Source organism: Prinia subflava, chromosome 3 (assembly GCF_021018805.1).
Source record: "Prinia subflava isolate CZ2003 ecotype Zambia chromosome 3, Cam_Psub_1.2, whole genome shotgun sequence".
Classification (NCBI taxonomy): Eukaryota; Metazoa; Chordata; class Aves; order Passeriformes; family Cisticolidae; genus Prinia; species Prinia subflava.
In genome coordinates, this window is record NC_086249.1 from 93,247,894 (window position 1) to 93,267,476 (window position 19,583).

General features: G+C 37.3%; 1 protein-coding gene across 5 annotated transcripts in view; it reads left to right on the forward strand.

Moving 5' to 3' along the window:
• CNKSR2 (connector enhancer of kinase suppressor of Ras 2) overlaps positions 1–19,583 on the forward strand; it is a 206,980-nt gene that overhangs the window by 96,520 nt on the left and 90,877 nt on the right. For 3 of the 5 annotated variants that reach the window (XM_063392931.1, XM_063392934.1, XM_063392935.1), the window contains exon 9: positions 13,432–13,578. The exons of the other annotated variants lie outside the window; for them this stretch is intronic. In XM_063392931.1, coding sequence (XP_063249001.1) covers positions 13,432–13,578 — 147 coding nt within the window. The remainder of the gene's footprint in view (positions 1–13,431; positions 13,579–19,583) is intronic. 5 annotated transcript variants of the gene reach the window in all.

Consider the following 19,583-nt stretch of genomic DNA (forward strand, 5'->3'; position numbering starts at 1 on the left):
TTTTAATTTTTTTTTTCAGTTATTTCAGTGTATTTGTCCACCAAATTGAAGTTAGTCTGTCTTTTGTACTTCATATTTCAGCATAAATATAAATACGATGAAGTTCCATACAATTGGTTTAAGAATCCAACTTGTTAGATAATACTTTTTTCAAGAATCACATTGTAATAACCACGAAAAGCTGCTTTTTCAGAAAGCCCACTGGCTTTCAAATAAGCAGCATGACAAAGTAGGAGAATGGTTAAGTGATTTATACTGATCTTCATTTTGCGTGTCCTAATACTGGGTGTCATATAGTTTTAAATTGTCTTGACATCCTCTGCTTGTAGTGATGCTTAATCTTTCTAGTATTTCATTTGGCAGTGAAATCAAAGAATTTTAAGTGATTATTTTGATTGTTTGCTATTTGATAAAAAAATGCATAACAGAATTATTCCACTTGTTGCTGGCAGGATGTTTGGACTGTCTGAATCTTCTAAATTCAAAAAATAGAAATTGATTAGGCCTAAGGTCAGTGAAAAGGTAATGTTCAGAAAATTGTCCTTTAAGTAGTGGTTTCTTGAGGTTAAATAGCTATGTGAATCTTCTCTGTCAGTTTTACCATTCAGGACAGATCTATTCTTCCATAGCTCTGTAACTAAGGGTCATAACTCCCTCCAACATGACAAGGTCATGGACCTGTTGGACCAAGTCCAGAAGAGATCACAAGAATGATCCCAGGGCTACAACACCTCTCCTATGAGGACAGGCTCAGAGATTTGGGGTTGTTCAGCCTAGAGAGGAAAAGGCTTTGGGGAGATTTTGTAGCACGTTCAGTAATGAAAGGGGCTGCAAGAGAGCTGGACAGTGTATTTTTATGTGGGCCTTTATTGATGCACCAAGAGGAATGGCTTTAATCTGAAAGGGGGCAAGTTTAGATTAGGTATTGGGAAGAAATTCTTTGCTGGGAGGCTTGTAAAGGTCTGGGAAAAGTTACACAGAGAAGCTGTAGATGCCCCATCCCTGGAAATGTTCAAGGCCAGGTTGGACAGGGCTTTGTGGGGATGTCTCTGCCCATGGCAGAGGGTTTGGTGCTAGGTAATCTTCAAGGTCTCTTCCAACCCAAACGATTCTGTGATTCTATGACTCTTCTGTTGAGATTCGAAGAATTTAGACAATGACTTCTCCTAAACTTCCCTGCAAATTCCATTCTTGATCTTCTCTAAAAGCCTGTGTGTCTAAAATATTTCCAGTGTAAACAAACAAGCAAAAACATCTTCCTCACTTGGATATTTCAGAATTTGCAGTGTACTGCAGTACTCCTGTTTCTGCCCATATATAATTCAAGAGCCTATTTTGGCTCAAGAGAGTCCTTTTTTTTTAACCAACTGAAAGTGCAGGACTATATTATTGCTTAAATGAATTAATACTCTCCACAGTACTCTTTCTGCTTGCATCAGTGATAAAATAGTGGAGAAAATATTCCACAAAACAGACTCAGGATGGTATAGGATTCTTGATTAACAGTCTGTTCTTGTGTAATAGTTTCTTTATTTTGGAGACATATTTGGCACATTGCATATACTTTGAATACAAGTATGGGATTGAATACATGTTTGATATGATGTGATAGACTAGTGGATTCCCAAAATTTGTGTTAGCTAAAACTCACCAGAACTTATGTAAATATTGATGATGGTTAAAAATAGGTGACTATGGTCAGTTATCAGTCTGTTGCATGTAGAAGCTGGTAGGTTTAATGTATTTAACACCTGTAAGATGCAATTGGTTTTTTTGGCATCTTGTAGTAGATAACACTTAGCTTTTATATGACAGATCTCTTACTGTGGAAACTCCAGTGTGCCAAACCAAGTCCAAAAAATTGATCCACAGGAACTCTTTTTATATTTATAGTACAAAAACTTAGAGGAGATTTTGCTAAAATTGCTCTGAAACACAACAGATACATTTACAAGATCACACCTTGCTTTGTTGAAAGGGTGTACACTTCAGAATATGATGATGCCTTTCTAGATACTCATCCTAACTTAAACTTTGTTTAGGAAAATGAAAGAACATATTTTTAAGTTGTACTGTACGGTTAGTGAGAAGAGTTCAACTTCCACAGAATGTCTTAGGATTTGTTGGGAGATGGTAAATTCCAGCTCATAGGAAATACTCAACTTGGGGTGCATGAGAATCTCTAGAATGTATAAGTCTAAAATGGAGTTTGCAGTAGATGGCCTCTTATTTTGGGGGAAAAAACAAACAAAACACCTCTAAGTAGAAAAATTATGTTACAAATATTTATTTCTTTTCTTCTGCACTATTTCAGATCCAGCTAGGCTTTTGTGAACACAGATATTTCACTTAAAGCCTTGTTAACTTGGCCTTTTAATGAGGCAGTATTTTTAAAGAAGCTTAGTGGAGAAGTGGGCTGGAATAGTACAAGGGAGGGGACAGCCAGGTCAATCCAAGCTTTTAACATAAGGTATTTGACACCTTACACAACTTCCATTAACATCTTTATTTAAAACAGTATTTTTATTTTCTTATGATGCTTGACTTGAACAAAAAAAGTGCAGCAAGATCATGAAGGTTCAAGCTTTTTGTTAAGTTTCCTTCTGTTGCTGTCATGTATGTTCTTTTATGGAGGAGGAGATAGAGGAACAGCTCCCAAATCATGCTTTTAATCCTTTCTGAATCCTTCAGCTTTCTCTGTTTATAAAAGTTTAGTAAATGTTAACACAAATATTTCGTTTTAAAGGTGGGTGGGATTTACATTTAAAAGCTTTTTAGGGCTGTCCAGAAATGTTCATGGAAGTCTTTATGAAAATAACCTAGTTCTGTAGTGCTCTGTTGTAAACTCTTTGTAGTTTGCCAGGATAAGGGGTCCATACTTTTTAGCAATTGTAGTCTGTCCTTCAGCCACCCTCTCAAAATTTCAGTAAAATTCTGTATCCTGTTTTTAGAATCTCTGTAAGTATTGTGTAGTACTGAGAAAGGAACTAAATTGTCATGATCTCTTCAAAAGAAAAAATACTTCTGTCAATTTCCCTTTACCATGGAATTTGTGTTGAGACTACATGGTGTCATTTATGTTATCATTTTTACATAGATGTACAGTTACCCACAAATACATTCTTTTCTATTGAGTATGTCAGGGAAATGTAGTATTGCAGAAATGAAATGTGTAGAGATCATGATCTTCATTTCCCCATGGGAACAAATGCTCTTGTCCGTGTTATCTCTTCCCAGTTGGTCCCTGGGGGTTGTTCAGAGTTGGTGTGTGGAACACACACCACTTTGATGAGCACAGGCTCATTCTTATGTAGATAGGGTGGTGTGCCAGCCTGGGCATCCAGCTGCAATTCTATCTCTGGCAGGACAGAACAGCTAACAGACAAGTTGTTATCATATCTGTGTTACACCAGTGTCAGCTTTGGCCAGCCCATGCTGCCTCATGTTTCTGCCAGACATTAAATAATAGTCCTTATTAAATTTTGACACTGAAGCACACCTGTGTCACATTCCAGTGGAATTTCAGTTGCAGCAGAAAGCTGCTGTGGCTATTCAGCAGCTACCTGCCTCCTAGATGAACTAAACCATGTCAGTTTTTCTACTTTAATTTAAAGTCAACCCACTTGTCTTAGCTGAAAGCATTAAACCTGGTTGACTGTGCCCAAGAGTGGAAAGGGAGCACTGTCAGTGTCGTTCGTTAATCATAAATGGTTACGGAAACTGCTCCTTACTGCCTCTGGCTTTGTGAGTGGCACATTTGGTCCTGTAGGCTGGGCACTGGCATCCCACATCCAGTGTGCTCTTGGTTCTGTACCCCAGAGCACCTGATCCCTGCCCTCTGCTGCAGTTTGGTGTGCTGGAATATGTGCTGGGCAAGGTAAACCTCATCTGTGGGATTGCTGTGGAACTGATGGAGCTGTGAACAGTCATGCACTGAAAGGCTGATGTTGCTGTACGAGTCCTTTCAGGTCCTTTCTTTCAGGAAAAAGTTGGTGCAACAAGAGATGCTCATCATCTCATGCCTGGGGCGTGGCTTCAGTACCCATACACTGTATTTCTAGATGTATTCCCTGCCAACTGATTGTGGTTTTGCTCACCAAATGCCATTTGCTATGTCCCCCAGCTCACTCAAAATCAGATTTTTTTTTTATTCTGTCCTGGCTGTACCCCAGAATGGACAATTCTATTGAGGCCTGATACTTTACTTGTGTGATTATATGAATATACAGGAACAACATTCAGCAGACAACATTCATATTGAGTTCTTGAATTATTTTTCTTTGGGGGAAAATGTTCTTTTGTAATTGAGGACATAGACTGCTCTGTACAGCTGCCATTTGGGAATACACCTGGGCTAACTTTCAGGCACCACAGCATCTTTTGAAAGCAGTGTAATTGTAGTAAGAAATCCTCTGCAGACACCAGTTGACATTTTCTATGAGTGTCACTGGTGGGCCTTCATAGTGTCACCACTGGCAATAGCCAAGTTTCTGAGTCCATATCCAAGTCTAATATTTTTATACAAGCTATACTTAGGACTATCCACTACCGAGGATGTGTTTGCTAAAAACTGCTGCAGTATTCCGTGGAGAATTTTGTGACCTAATTGATAAATTCATCTTTCTGCACAGAATACACTGGAAAATGATGTATTTTAATGGTTTTAATTTTTAGAGGGTTTTTTCTCTTTTGCTTTTTTCCCCCACGTGGTAGCATTTCCATAGGAAAGAAATCCTCTAAGTGGTGCTGTAAGTGGTATTAATATTTTCAACATAAATATTGAAAGACAATATGTTGCCAAAATGTTTTTGCATATATTCTTGATAAAAATTATTTTCATATTCTCAGTAGTTGCTACTGGCTACAAATCTTGGTACAATTTGTATTTGCAGGCAGTTTAAATTAAAATTTTAACAGCATATTCTCTATAGTGATAATACTGTAAATTCTGCAGTTAAAATGGTTATTTCAGAATATATAGAGTACATGTTTTATGCCAAGTAGCAGATACTAAGTAGAATTAGTTTTCTATTGTTAACTTTTTTGATGCCTGTAGAACATAATACAGATTATAGTACTCTTTTTGTCTCATAAGAACAGGTTAAAAAGGCTTACTGTTAGTGTATATTCAGGTATGTGTATTTGGAAAGGAAGGCAGGTATTATTCTGCTGGTTATAATTTCATTTTAACTGAGTTTGCTGAAAATTGAAATCCATTATAGAAAAGATGACAAAAGCTTAAGAGGGGATGTCTTCAATGTTGTGCATATTAACACAAGTGACATTACAGTTGTGCACAGCCTGGACCACATATGAGTTAGGATGGAATAATTTTGAGTACATCTGTGCTTTCTGCAGGTAGCAGCTGTGTTCATGGTAAAGCTGATCTTCAGGTTCCAGCCTGATCTTCTGTTGCATAATCTGTTGTTTTATTCTGATGAAATTAGGAGGTAACTGTGAGGAAGTGTAAGACAGTGACAGTTGTTGTAAAAATAGATCAAAACTGTAGGAAAAGCATATTCACGCCGTGGTGCATGGAAGGAAAAATTAAGCAAGGGAGATTCTATGATTTGAGTAGATGTACTCTGAATACGTAAATTTTTATTTAAGAGAAACTCAGTACTGGATTAAAACAACTCGATGGCTGGAACAGAGTACATAGTTTGTGGCTGATTATTTTAATAGAAGTAAAATGGAAAAAAAAGCTCTGTCATTACTAAATAATTACTGCTTTTTTATCACCATTTCTTTTAACTCCATATCCCTGACCGTCCTTTAGCTAAGTGGTGCTGCCACCTTATTGGCAGCTCACTTACAGGCTTATTTTGGATTTGGATGTTTTTTTCTGTTTGCTTGGTCATTAGTGACCTTAAGGATATATTTTTTTCACAGTTTCTTTGTACACATCTTAATTTATTTTCACTATATGAATTCAGTCTCAAGAAACATCTGCTCCAAGGGTAACAGCACTGTTTAGCTGCAGGGCAGCTGGGGATCTCAAGTAGTGTATTTTTACGCTGAAAAGCTGGGGGGTGTGAAAGACTGTTGGAATTACTGACTCACTAGAATAATTCTAAAATATTAAGTTTTAATAATGTACATCTAATCTAATGAAATCTAATGAAAAAATTATATATGTGTATGCATGCATATTTACCTATATTTATTGTTTTAATTGCAGGACAAGCATTTGGGGAATTTAAATATGAGACTGTGCAATGCACACACACATAAGTCAAATTCCAATTGTGAGATGAAGCACAGGGCCACAAAACGAGTTCCTGTGAGGCAAATGTGGCTGGGGGTTCATACTGCAGGGTCACTCCTGAGGAGCACATTCCTTATGCCACGTGAAACGTGGAGAACTTGGCTATTCTGTCCCCTGAGCAAGGGGCAAGCCATCCACATCCGTACTGCAGCTTAATCTGTGGGAAACCAGGGTGTGACCCAGTCTGCCTAAATCCTGCCTGAGCCTCCAGCTCGTGTCACCAGCTCTCTGTGCCTGCTTAGATATTTATCAGCACTTGAGTTTTCTTAGCACTCACCCGAGGCCACCCAAGGATGCTGAAATGTCTCTTCTTAGGCTGCGGAGGTTGTGTCCTTTGCCAGAAGCACTGCTGAAATGAATAGGCACCTGGGCTCTCCATATATCCCCTGGGAGCTCTTGAAAATGAGGCCAAGGAAGGACCCTGGTGGCAGCACCTTTGTTCGTAAGAGTTTAATTTCTGTGTCCTTGCTGAGGAGAGGGGTAGGGCCTGCTCATCACAGCAGGGCTCAGACCCTGTTCTCTGCAGTGTGTGTTAGTTTGTATTGCACCTATATTACACACACACAAAAAAAATGGTCTCTGGGAATTGGGACCAGAACCCTCATCTTCATATCCCAGTGGAAGAACCTGATGGTTTCTTGCCTGTCATGTGGTTGGAGTTTGTGTTTGCACACTCCTGTCAGCACAGTAATTTGCACCTGTGGAAGTTATGCTTGTCTTGGTGCTTGAGACACCTTAGTAGTGGGTGTTGAATTGAAGAGCTGATTTTAGTCCCTCTGAGAATAAATAATGCCGAGATCCATGTTCTGAAACTAGATGGAGGGTTGAGTGAAAACTCTACAAATTGCCAGTAGCTGTCTTTTCTGGTTATCTGTACTCCTGGTTGAAGAGACAGTGCCCTGTAATTGCCACACTGCAGACAGCCAGTCACTGCTGACTTCCCAAGTGAAGGAAAATGGTTTGAGTTTCAGAGGTACACCAAATCTGAACTGGAACCAACCCCATTTTTCTAGAGCCATACCCTAAAATGGGGAAATGAGACCCTTCTTCCTCAGAAATTCTACCTAGTAACTGACCTTTTCATCTATAAAAATATCATGAAACCCATAAACTTGGACTCTTTGCTCTTCCAACAAATATGCTCATTTATTTGTTCTAGGATGTTGTGCTAGCAATGACTCAAAAGCAAAACAATGGGGTAGCTCTGAGCTGAAGGTTGATTGTATCAGTACAAAATGAAAGGTAAGCATTGCTGTTAAACAGTGTCCAAGATTCAATACAGAACTGGTTCTCTGTTCCTGGATAAATGAAGTTTTAGTTCCCCCGTGGATAATACAGAATGTTGCCTCCTATGCTGAGGTGCTTTATAGTCATGGTATTAATATTGTCAAGTTGGTTGAATTATGGTGGTACTTTGCAGAAGTTAAGCTCTGGGTCAGATATGTTTTCTGAAAAGGAAATGTGTTTAGGGCAGCTTAATGAGAGGCAGTGATTTCTGCCCTCAACCCTCAATTTGGATCTTAACTTAGTTTATTCTTGGGAAGGTCTCTTAATTGTGATCTTTAGTGTACACAGCAAAAAATGAATTTAAAAATCACTTATTTCACAATTTGGTGATAGTAAGCAAAAGTTCTAGTGAAATATCAGGAATTATTCAAGTAAAAGATGTGATTTTTTCAATGTGCTTTACATACAAACTGTGTTATTGTGACTTTTGGCAATGATACAGTGCAGTCTGATCAGTGACATTCTAAGGTTGCACAGAACTGACTTTTAACATTGAATTAAAATTGCATTGATTTAAATAATATAGCCAAGATACTCTTTAATTAGAATTGCAGCCTATGCAATCACAATATTATTAACCCCTCCTCTTTGGGAGAAAACCATTATGCAAGTGTGGATGCTATTATCATGCTAGATTAAGAACCTGGATAAATCCCTGAAAAGGCATCTACTGCTCTCCTGACACTGCTTCCTCTCTTGCATACAGATACAGCTTTCCTCTCTGTGGTAGTCCATGCTGCAAATATCCTTTTGTGGTTTCCTCACCAGTTAGATTTTCTGGAGACAGAAGGCCTATGGCTTTCCATTAATTTTTCACCTTTTCAGGTATCTGCAGCTGGGGGAAAGGAAGAAGTTCCTTACTACTAACCTTTGTTTCATGGGACTAGCAGCTGACCATCCTTGTTTCTGGCCAGTGTTCATGGAAATCAGTCTCTTAGTTTAGTAGCATGATGCTGATAAGTTTCTGGTCACATTCTGAGTTGCTTAACAACACGCTACATTTGATATAGTTACTTGAAGTTCAGTGTTGGGGGTTTTTTGCTTATGCACTGTTTTTTTTTTCATGAAATGCAAAATGGTGTTCGATATGGAAGTTCTTAAAAAATCCCATTTCTTAAGGTGAATACACTCTCTCTCCTAGAAATTGTTCAGGTGTTTTTAGCTTAAAAATGGGTAAATGCTTGCAGCCTGAAATGTTGATAAGTCAAAATATTCTGGGTGCATGCAACTAATTACAGGCAACATTGAAAGAAAAAGAATTTTGGTTATCTTCGCAGTCCACCAACTTTTTAAAATTAGACACTAGAGTGGATTTTGCATATTCACCTAGTTAGAAAATAGGAAATGGCTTAGCAGATTATATTTAGCAGCAAGGTGTTATTTTTCCTTCAAAAGTGTAGAGATATTACTACTTTTACCTTTTCAAACTCTGCAAGTCAGGAAATAATTAAAGTAATGGAAAAAAACCCCAACTTTTCTTTTTCGTGGATACAGAAAGCTTTACATTAACTTTGGGACTCTGGTCACTCTTAGAATAGTATCATGCCTGTAAAAATATGAACTCTGTTCTGTTTACCATTTGGCTGTTACTCCACCCTCTCGATGATGTAGTTTCACTGTTTATTGGGTTTGGACACTGCTTTTAAATGATGTAGCTGTTCTCTGGGGATACAAATCCTAGATTTTTCAGGCTGTAGGTTATTTCATAGCATCCTAAAAATAGTTGGTGTAGGGCCATCCAATTGTATTTGAGCTGCCTGCATGTTAATACTTCACAGATCTCCTTTTTGGATCATAACATAAAGCAGTAGTCATGAATGAGCACAGGAGTATGGGAATACTTAATGAGTGCAGCTCTGTGAAAAAAAAGATTCAGTGAATGGTCATGCTTACTTTCAGAAAAAGCAAGATTATTTCAGTCTTCTAAGCTTGCCATAAAGGGGACAGTAGATTTATCTGGGGAAAAAAGTAACTATTTAGGAGCAACATTTAATTATTTAAAAGTTTAACTCTTGACAATTTTGGATAGGAATTCAAAATAAAAGTTTACTTTCAGGCTGCTGTAATATTGTCATCCAGATGTGCTTGCTGAAAGCTGAAGAAACTAGAGATCTTTTAAAGTATATCTCAGCTTGCTCAGAAGCACGCTCTTTTCCCCCGTGGTGGATGGGGACCTCTTGCAGCCTCCTTTGTTAAAGCTTCCTGCGATTTGGGTTGGTGGGTGCTTGGCAAGGAGATGGGCAGGGTGTGTCAGGGCTGTGCAGGGCTCCTGTGTGCCAGTCCTGCCCTGCTGAAGCCACCTGTGTGTCCCTGAGTGACTCTGCAGTGCTCTGGTGAGGCTGCCCAGCCTGGCCACACTGTGGGCGTGCAGTGGTGGAATGGATGAGCAGTGTGGAGTGGCCTGATGCTGTGCTGTACACACCCCGTGTGCAGCTCTGCTCGGTGTTCCCTCCCCTCTGGGGGCCTGGTGCCCCACCTGTGCCACAGCAGCGCTGTGGATCTGGCCTTGGCCACGGTCCTTAGGTGTGGGTTAGCCCTGCTGGTAGGCTCCTCCAGCAGAGGTGCTGTGCTGCAGGGTTGGCAGAGCCATCACCGCAGCCCCTCAGGGCACCAGTGCCTGCCCTGTCCCCTCCCTGCAGTGGCCCTGAGCTGCACGGGCAGCAGGGGTTCAGGCGTGGGCAGTGCTGGGCTTAGGCTGCCATCAAAGACTCTCTCCTGACTGCTGCTTCTAGGTGGCACTAGTTTAACAGTGTAAATTGATTTTAAAGCAAGCAGCAGGAGCTTCCTTGGCTCTTAAAAATGACTACCTCGTCAGCATAGTGCGTTGTTTTCGAAGTTAATTGCTCAGGTTATTTTACTATAAGTAAAGTCTGCTAATACAGTCCTCTTATATATATATTGAATTTTCAAACCCGTGTTGAAACTTCCTTGTTGCTGTCCTTTCTTGCTGTACATGGGCAGGATAAAGGATATGATAGGAGCTTTGAAAATTTTGCCCAAAACCCATGATGATTAGAAGTTGCAAATTTTTAACTGTGGTAATGAGAAAGGAGATGTTAGTGAGAATAAAACTAAATTGCACTTAAAGGGTAGGTTCCATGTCACTGAAGTGGATTTCTGAAAAAGAGTTTTCAGTTCAGGTATAGTCCCTGCTTTTTCTTCTTTCCAGTCTGACCACCTCAAGTAAAATTGTTTTGTCTGTGTCAAAATGAATTTTGAGAGGATCTGAACTATGTTGGAACTGAAAAACAGGCCTTCTATCTGGACATCGATTTCCTTCAGTTGATTGCTGACTGCCTCTTATATGACTTGTTCGTCTTAGGCCAATTCAGTACTTTCTGTTCAGATTATAAGAAGCCATCAAGGCCTGTCTTAACAGCCAGAAAACATTTGTCAGGGAACTAGATAAAAGCAGAGGATGAATTTCGTTTGAAATTTATAGTAAACTCAGAATTTCACTGTGAAAAATTAAGTTAAATTGTTTTTATTCATGAGCTTCTAAATTAAATACATCAGATTTAGTGCTTTGAAGTGATTTTTTTTCTTTAATCTCCCTCTTATAAAGAGACTAGATAATCTCCCATCTATTGCAATGTAAGGCATATTTCAAATACACGAGACAGTTTATCTCTGCAAAGTATGAAAGTGCATTTAAAATAATTTTTTCAGTGCTAGCATAACCAAAAAGCCCCAGTTTTATTTATATTCCTCTGGCTATTTAAGTGAGAAACAGATGGCTTTAAAGTACAGTTTTCACATTCAGTGTCCTGCTAATTTAAAATGGGAAGAACTTTACATCCTGACTCAATAACTGAGGTCAAATCATGTTCTCCTCAAGGCTCCCTGTGCTGCTTTGTTCACCAGAAGGATTCTGCTCCACAAATCCCCCTTCAGTTGTTGCATTAGGGAATTACAGTGTGTAGTACCTTAGGTACAGAGATAACTTACATGAGCTATAGGCAAATAATTCCTTGTTTTTGATAGCAAATGAAACCTTGCATATGCCCATGGTGACAGTATGTAACTGTGGGGAATATATTGCTTCTAAGGTGTGGTGGAAGTCTCTAAAAGTAAGAAAACAAATTTGTAAATAGTAAGGTACTTTTCAATGAAATTGTAACTTCCTTACACACAAAGCTTGGGCTTGAAGATATGTTTCAATGCTGTTGCAACACAATGGAAACTTCAGTGGGATGTGGGAAGCGAGCTGGAGTTGGTTAATTTAATGTTTCATTTTATTCGAAGTATAATAGCCACATGCCTAGTACATGGGACTGAAAATAAGGATTTTTGAAAAAGATTCTATAAAGATGCATGTTATCAACCCCCTTTTCTTTTGCATACAATAATCTTACTGTAGAAATGCATCCTGGATATAATGGGCTTTGCTGTGGTGGAAACAGGACAGGGAGGTTCACAGGAGCTGAAGAAAGGGTAGTGGGATTTGAGCATGGTCTGTGATTCGGGGTTGCTGGTAAAATTTGTGTTGGCTCAAGTGGGATGCTTGTTTAGGAGAAGGAGTTCTTAAAATAAGTGATACTAACCAAAGTGAGACTTGCTGTACTAGGGAATAAGCTACAAAATAAGTAGCAATAACCTACATGTAATTATCTTTCTTAAGCATAGGTAACATATGTTTGTGTCATGTTGCACTATAATAATGATAAGGAACATCTGTACTCTGTTCACACTGCTGATTTGATTTTTCAAATGTATTGACATGATACAAAGTAATCTTATCACTTCAAAGTTCTAGATTTTTGTTTTTCCTCTTCTCATCTGGGTAATTTTCTTCTAGTCAGTGTTCTTGGACAAATTGTGAAAGAAGGAAAATATTCATAATTGTGATCATTTACAATTTAGGAAAATTTACTTGTTTGTTTAGCAGGGCACGGGTGGGGGACAGAGCAAAAAGAGGTAGAAACGCTGTCAAATTTACAGAAATAATCAATTTCTGAGTCTAGGTCTTTCCAGTCTAGGTGCCAAACTGGAAAAAGCATACTTTTACTATCCTAAAGCATTTCACAATAGGTACCTTGTAATCAGGCCTTATTCAGACTAAAAACCATTGTCACAACTTGAAATGTTTTAGTATTTGAAATACTTTGTCCAAAAATGCAAAATAAATTTTCAGAAAGTTCTGTCTTGCATTTATAAATAGAAACTTGTTGCTTTCCATTTTAATCAAGGTTTTAATTTTAGAATATTTTGAAACGCTTGAATTAAATTAGGAAAAATTGATTTTGGGCTAATACATAGTGACTGGACTAAATTTCTGTCATTGATTTATTGTATTTGTTTCTGAAATCATCATGAAAGAAGCACTATTTTTAAAAAGGCCTTGTGATTCTGACTTCATTTTTATAGCAGTGTGAAGAGCAGGTTTTTCTGGTTTGTGCTTGCATAAGCTGCTAGGAGTAGTAGTGGATGACTACATGTGGTTAGTGGACTTTGATTAGTAACCACGAAGTACAGAATGCTCAGTTTTGAATTGACCTGTCAATGCAACAGCCAGGGCTTTTTAACTTTCTAAAGTTAAAAGTTCCTAAAGTTAAAGTTCTTCTAGTCTCTAAAGTCTATGTACCAGAGTTAAGTTTGAAAATACCTTGAGATTTAATTGTGCATTTGCAGTGAAGTAACAGTAGTTTATTAACTCTAAAACCTGAAATGATGCATATACATCTTAATGCATTATAATAATAATTTTACTTTATGTGATTTTTATGCAATAATTAAGTTTTGACATTTCTAGAGTTAATCTCCTTTATGGTATATATACACTCCTTTATGTTATTTACTAATCTTATTTAAAAAGGGAACATTACATATTGAATAATGTACCTCAATTTTATTGTAATGATTTTACTGGTTACCAGGTGGGGTGGCAGTTGAAAAATTTGGTGAATGCACTACGAGAGGATCCGAGTGGTGTTATCTTAACTTTGAAAAAGCGACCTCAGAGCATGCTTACCTCAGCACCAGCTTTACTGAAAAATATGAGATGGAAGCCCCTTGCTCTGCAGGTAATGAAGCTTAATCATAAGTCATACACCATCATTTTAACTATAGATTATCTCAATGATGCTTTATTGTGCTTCATCCTCAGCAGCATATAGAGTTACTCTTGTATACTTTGAAAAAATGTTTCTGAAATAATTTCTCTGCGATTTGTTCTCATAGGCTTAATTGAAATTAAACCTGTTAGAACTTTTCAAAGTTAAGAAGTAATCATTGCAGTGTTCTACAATGCAGAAAAGTAGCTTCAAAAATTTTTTTCTAGCTAAGGAGAGACAAACATACTTCACAAAGTAATAAATTCTAGTTTGATTTCTTGTGCAGATCTCAACACAGTATAACCTCAAAAAAGAGGGGAGAAAAATGTTTGAGTTCTCAGTTTGATCACTCATGGAGTTATTGGAAAATTTATAAGGTAACTGTATTCAATAAACTACTTGACCACCAAAATTTCCTTATGTAAATGAAGCTGTTCTTGTGTCGAAGTTGTCCTTGAGATTGAAGCCTTGCACATAAAGAGGTGTAGCACAGGATATCTGGCTGGACACTTAATTTTAGTAAGCTTGCAATGTGCTGAAAGCCATGGAATGGTTTCATTAAAGCTTTCATGTTTAACTCCAGGATCAAATGTCACTGTGATGGATTACTCTAGGAAATAAAAGTTATGTTCAGACTGATGAAGGCATGTAACTGATGGAACCAAAAACTAATCCATTTTTCCATTCAGTTTAGACAGAATACTGTTTAGAAATTTATTTTATTTGCATAAAGAGTGCATTCTTTGGGACATTTTTATTGCCACACTAAAAATTCTAATTAAAAATCAAGTATATATGAAAGAGAAAAGACTTTTGCAAAGTTTGGGCAAAAGGAAATGGGATATGGAAATGCCACTGCTGTTATCTGTGGTCTTATGCCATTTGAAATGTTAGGAGATACATTAAAAAACGAATGCCCTGAAGAGCTTCTTTCATCTGTGTTTGTGTATATAAATATATATTGTAATGGTGAAATGCATCATAGTCTTTGAGACTAAGTTTTTAAATCATTGAGATATTTTGGTCTTTCAGATATAACAAGCTGAATATACACGTGACAAAAACTTTCAACCAGAAATTAGTATCTGAGGATGAAATTGCAAATCTGGATGCATGAAATGGGAGTATGAATGTCTATACTTGAAGACTGCACTTTTTCCATAGCTTTAGTGAGAACATAAATACAAATGTAAAATACACATCATTGCTTTAATGCTTTCAGTCTAAATCCTGAGTTTGGGTGAGTTTGGTATTTCTTCAGGTGAATTTGGCCATGCTCCTAAATATCCATTTTGCTTCACTTTGTCATTTATTACCAGAATAATTACCCTGCAGACCCCACATCAAAAATTTCTGACAGGTACATGGCTCTTACTCAACTGATCTAACTTTGGATCTGCTGTGTAAATATCTACATGTCATTGAGGTTTCTCATTTAAACTCCCTTTGGCCAGCAGACACATATTAGTAACTAGTGTTTCATTCATCTTGGCTGTTTTCAACTGCTCTACCTCAGGATATGGTGAATTTGCCCCTGCACATGCCTCTCTCTGCATTTGATGATAAAGGGAATCTGGACAGCTAGCTTGAATGTGGATTGTCTGTACTGGATGACACTGACCCTAGACAGTGATTTTCTGCAGTCTTACAAATTTGGGGAATGGGGGGCAATGGGAGTATTGGGGGTGGGAGGGTTGGTTCTTGCTGTTAGCATGAAAAATCCAAATATTTTGAAGGCTAATATGAGCGAAATAGATACTGTTAAACATTGCAGATATAATTCTGGAATCATGATGGTATTATTCTGATTTTATCAAACACGACACCAGGAAAAGGCCAGAACCTCATTCAGTGCTTATGTGTGCAGTGGGCATATGTGTGTCTGTTGTAATTTATAATTTTAGTGTGAGAAACAACAGTTCTCTTAAGTAGGCGGAGTGTGGACAAAGCTCCAGGGTGAAGTGCAAACTTCAGAAGATGCATAATGTGGAAATTTCTGGTTTTGTTTTATGCAGATCAGAGTTGAACAGATGTTAAAGTCAGCTGATGTTAAAATTTAAATGTAGCCTAAGTGTGAAATTAGTACTGTATATTTTATCAATAACAAGCATCAAAAGAAGTCTGAGTGCAGTGTAATTTTATAGCTGTAAAAAATGAAGAAATTATGTTTATTTAACTAATTGTCTGAAAAACTTCAGAAAAATTGTAACAATTGCAATTTGACACTGTGCCTGTTTTGAAATTTCTTATGTTCCTGATTCACATAATGGGACTATTCTTTAATAAAGCTTGGGATGTAATGGGAGAGGAGAGGAAGGAAAATGATAACAAATACAAAAAAAAACATAAAGGAAAGCAGTACTTAACATCAACTTTGCAAGCAGGGTAGCTTGCAAAGTATGGTAACAATTATGGTAACTTTTTTTCCCATATCAGGATGTCTTGAAAAATTTGAGAACATTACAAATGTGCTGTCATCCCAAAGTTAAATTAATTGAACTATGTGTATTATTCAGCAGACACAAGCTATGAGGAAATTGTAACTCAGTAATAATTCTGTTAAAGTGCAAAATATTCAAAAGATTATAGAGTGAGATACGGGGATGAAATTCTGATAAGATGGGAAATAGGATCAGCAAAAAGACTTCTGTGGTCTTTGTTTCTGCAAACAGAGTGAACACAGGAAAAATGTGGTGTCACAACCTAATCATACTGTGATGAGTGAGGTGGGAGGGTGGAAGTTTGCCCTGATGTAAGGAGGATGACATAACATCAGACTTGATTTTTTGTATGCATCCCACCAATCAGTGTTCAATAGCTGATGCCATAGGTGTAGAAAGTAAATATTTCACTGTGTTAAATTAGGAGACTCATTTACATTAAAATTTACATTGTGATGTTTAAATTGAGAACCTTCAAAACTCAATTTTATCTTAAAGTGAATAAAGTGGAGGCATTATTGGTAAATTACATTCAGTTTGTTCAGTCCATAATTGTGTTTAAGAGCGTGAAGTTTGCCATTTGCAGCTGCATGACAGACTAGACTTACTGGAGAGATAATAAATATGCCTGTGAGCTGGGACAGTGCTCAGTGAGTGTCCCAGCTCAGGAGTGCAGTGTGCAGGTACCACCAGTGCATTGAGCTGGTTTGTGTGTGGGTGACAGGGTGCCCTGGGAGTTAAATTATAAACTGATACTGAAATGTTTCAGAGCCTTCTGCCCACTGTTAGTGATCTAGATTAGCCATATGCCAGTCAAACATTCACAGTCTCCAAGTGTGGAAAATGCTTTTAGATCATTCAGATATGAATTGGTTTTTAATTGGCATCAATGGTTCTTAGAATTTTCAGCTCTTTCCTTTGAACAGCTCTGCCTTAGCATTGCAGTCTTGCCATGAATTAGGAGTTAAATGCAAGCTATGTAATTATTGATTAATTCTTAATTCTTTGTGAGTTTTTTTTTCTCCCTTTTCAGCAGAAACACATTTATTCTTTTCATAAATATTCTTATCCTTAGAATAAATATGAAAGGTTAAGGGAGAAAAAGAAAGAAAGAAGAGAAGAATTATTCATCCAGTGTAACAGTCCTGAAACTGAAATTGAATAGCTTGATGTACAGGAAAATAATACAATTAGCCTTTGGCTATACTATGCACCATTACATAATGAGTTTGTATTTACAAGCGCATTAATTCCAGCTCTAAGGTCAATCAGTACAAAAATAAAAACCTCCTTTTTTTTCCTCCTTGTGTCCTGATTAAAGAAAGTGCTGTTTGGTTGGTTGGTTGGGTTTTTTTCATGTTCTCAGTGAGTTGATTGTCTGTTTTGATATCCATCAGTATCCAACCTCTTACTCATAATCAAGGTTCTCCCATGATGCATTTTAGAATCATGTCCAAATTTGTGAAGTCAAGGGATTTTTTAGCCTGTGTTTTTTGTTACTGCTTTTGCAACACTTGAATTAGGCAGCTGTGGCCTTGGGGAATTTAGTGGTTGCCTTCTGCAAAATTGAAATTATTTATTAATATGGTATTGTACAATAAATATTAAGATGTTATGACCGCATGACAAACCTTACTAAATTTGTTTTCAGTTACTTTTTTGATAGTCTGATCCATTGTGAGAGAACCTAGAAAGATATTGCAGTTTGTAATATTTGTATTTCTGACTGCTACTGTATATGGTAAACAAATGAATTAACTTCAACCTTTAATATTTTTTGCTTTTTCTGTTTGACATAGAGGTGACTTTATCTTTGAACTCCCCAAATTTTTGTCTGCTTTAAAACCTAACTGAAATAAATTTCCTCTACTCTAGATTGTCTGTTTTATTTCTCCTTTCCACTTAGTGTTATTTTGGGGAGGTTTCAAAGGAAGGCCCCTTCAAGTGCTGTTTGAATAAGGGTGAAAAGTTCAAAAGAGAAGATTCTCAGAGCATACGAAATTTTGTGTCTCTGTCAGCACACTAACAAGAACCTAGCTGCAAATTCCTCTTTTGCCTGCTGGAAAATGCTTCATTAATTACTCAAAAGAAAATGGACTTTATTACAGTGTGGAAGACTCTTCATCCAGTGCTTTTTCAATACAGAAAAGGAGTGCTGGAGCAACGTGTGCCATGCTTCAGTTAATTTGGAATCCATCTGCTGGAGTCAGTGAGAAGGCTCTTTCTCATGGCAGTGAGTTGGGGGCAGGCCCAGCTGCCAGCCCCTTCTGTGTGTTGACTTGGAATAAAACCTTCTGACCCCTCCTTCACCAAGCCTTTTTACATGTCACCTTTTGTATATCTTTATAGGTTGCTGTACTGTTTTGTATTTGATTAAAATGTACTGTTTTAAAAGCACCAGCAGCTCAATATCTGTAGTTTTTTTAACAGAGTTTGTTTTGGATTAGATGTGCATCATATTTCCACTGTTACCTATTCAGCTTTTCATTTTCCTAAGAAGCAACAGCAACAATAACAAGTCCTTTGTTTGAAAGAAAATGCTACTTTTTATTATTTTTATTCAGTATATTTTCTTACTTGACTATATGGCCTCTTTCATTCATCTAGACACAATGCTATTTACTGTTTTCATTTATTACTAGAACTAATGATCTTACACTTTTTAATTATTAAATTTGAATAAAATACTAACTTGTTTGCTTTTAAATTATTTAGTTGTCTTTTAACTGGTTGGGAACTGGGCATTTGTAGCACTGTTAAAATGAACGCTGACTGAATTACAATGTCTCAGTATTTCATGTCATGATTGTTCTTATAAAAAGTTTATTTTATTGGAAACATTTTGTTCAGTGTATTGTTGTAACTTTAATCCAATATGAAAAATATACTGGCAGTAAAATCTGCTTATTCATGCAAGTACTGTATGAAAATAATGTAATAATGTAATTTAAAATCTTGTATTAGTTTTGCTTATATTTTGAAAAATTGTATGTCTTTTTCTGGAGCAATGTTTCTCAAACTTACATTGCAGCTTCCAAGGGAGTTAATGAAAGGTTCAAAGAGTTTTTTAAAAACATTAAAAAGAATTTTAGATAGTATATATTAAATATTGATGACATTCATTGTTTAGATAGAAAACTCAAAAAGAATATGCTGACTCACTGGGACACCCTCTCAGTTTCTTCAGGACTGGGGTGCAAAAAGCAGCAATGGGTCCTGTTGGTAAGAGGGATGTGGGGACCACAGGGCAGAACCAACCAGGGACAGAACAGTTACTGAAGAGAGGGAACTTGTGTGCTGTCAGTCAGTACTTACAGGGATTTCCTTATCCCCAGTGTTAGAGAAACCAAGCTGCAGTGAGTAAAGATGGTTGGTTCCCTGTTCTGCAGCCAAGCAACACTTTTGGGAAGGCTCTGTAAAGACAAACCTGAGGGAGCGTGGTGCATTCAAAATGTTTGAGAAATAGTACTCCAAAGTATATTGAATTACAGATTTTGTGTCTGTCATTGTGGATTAAGATTGATGAAGGGTCAT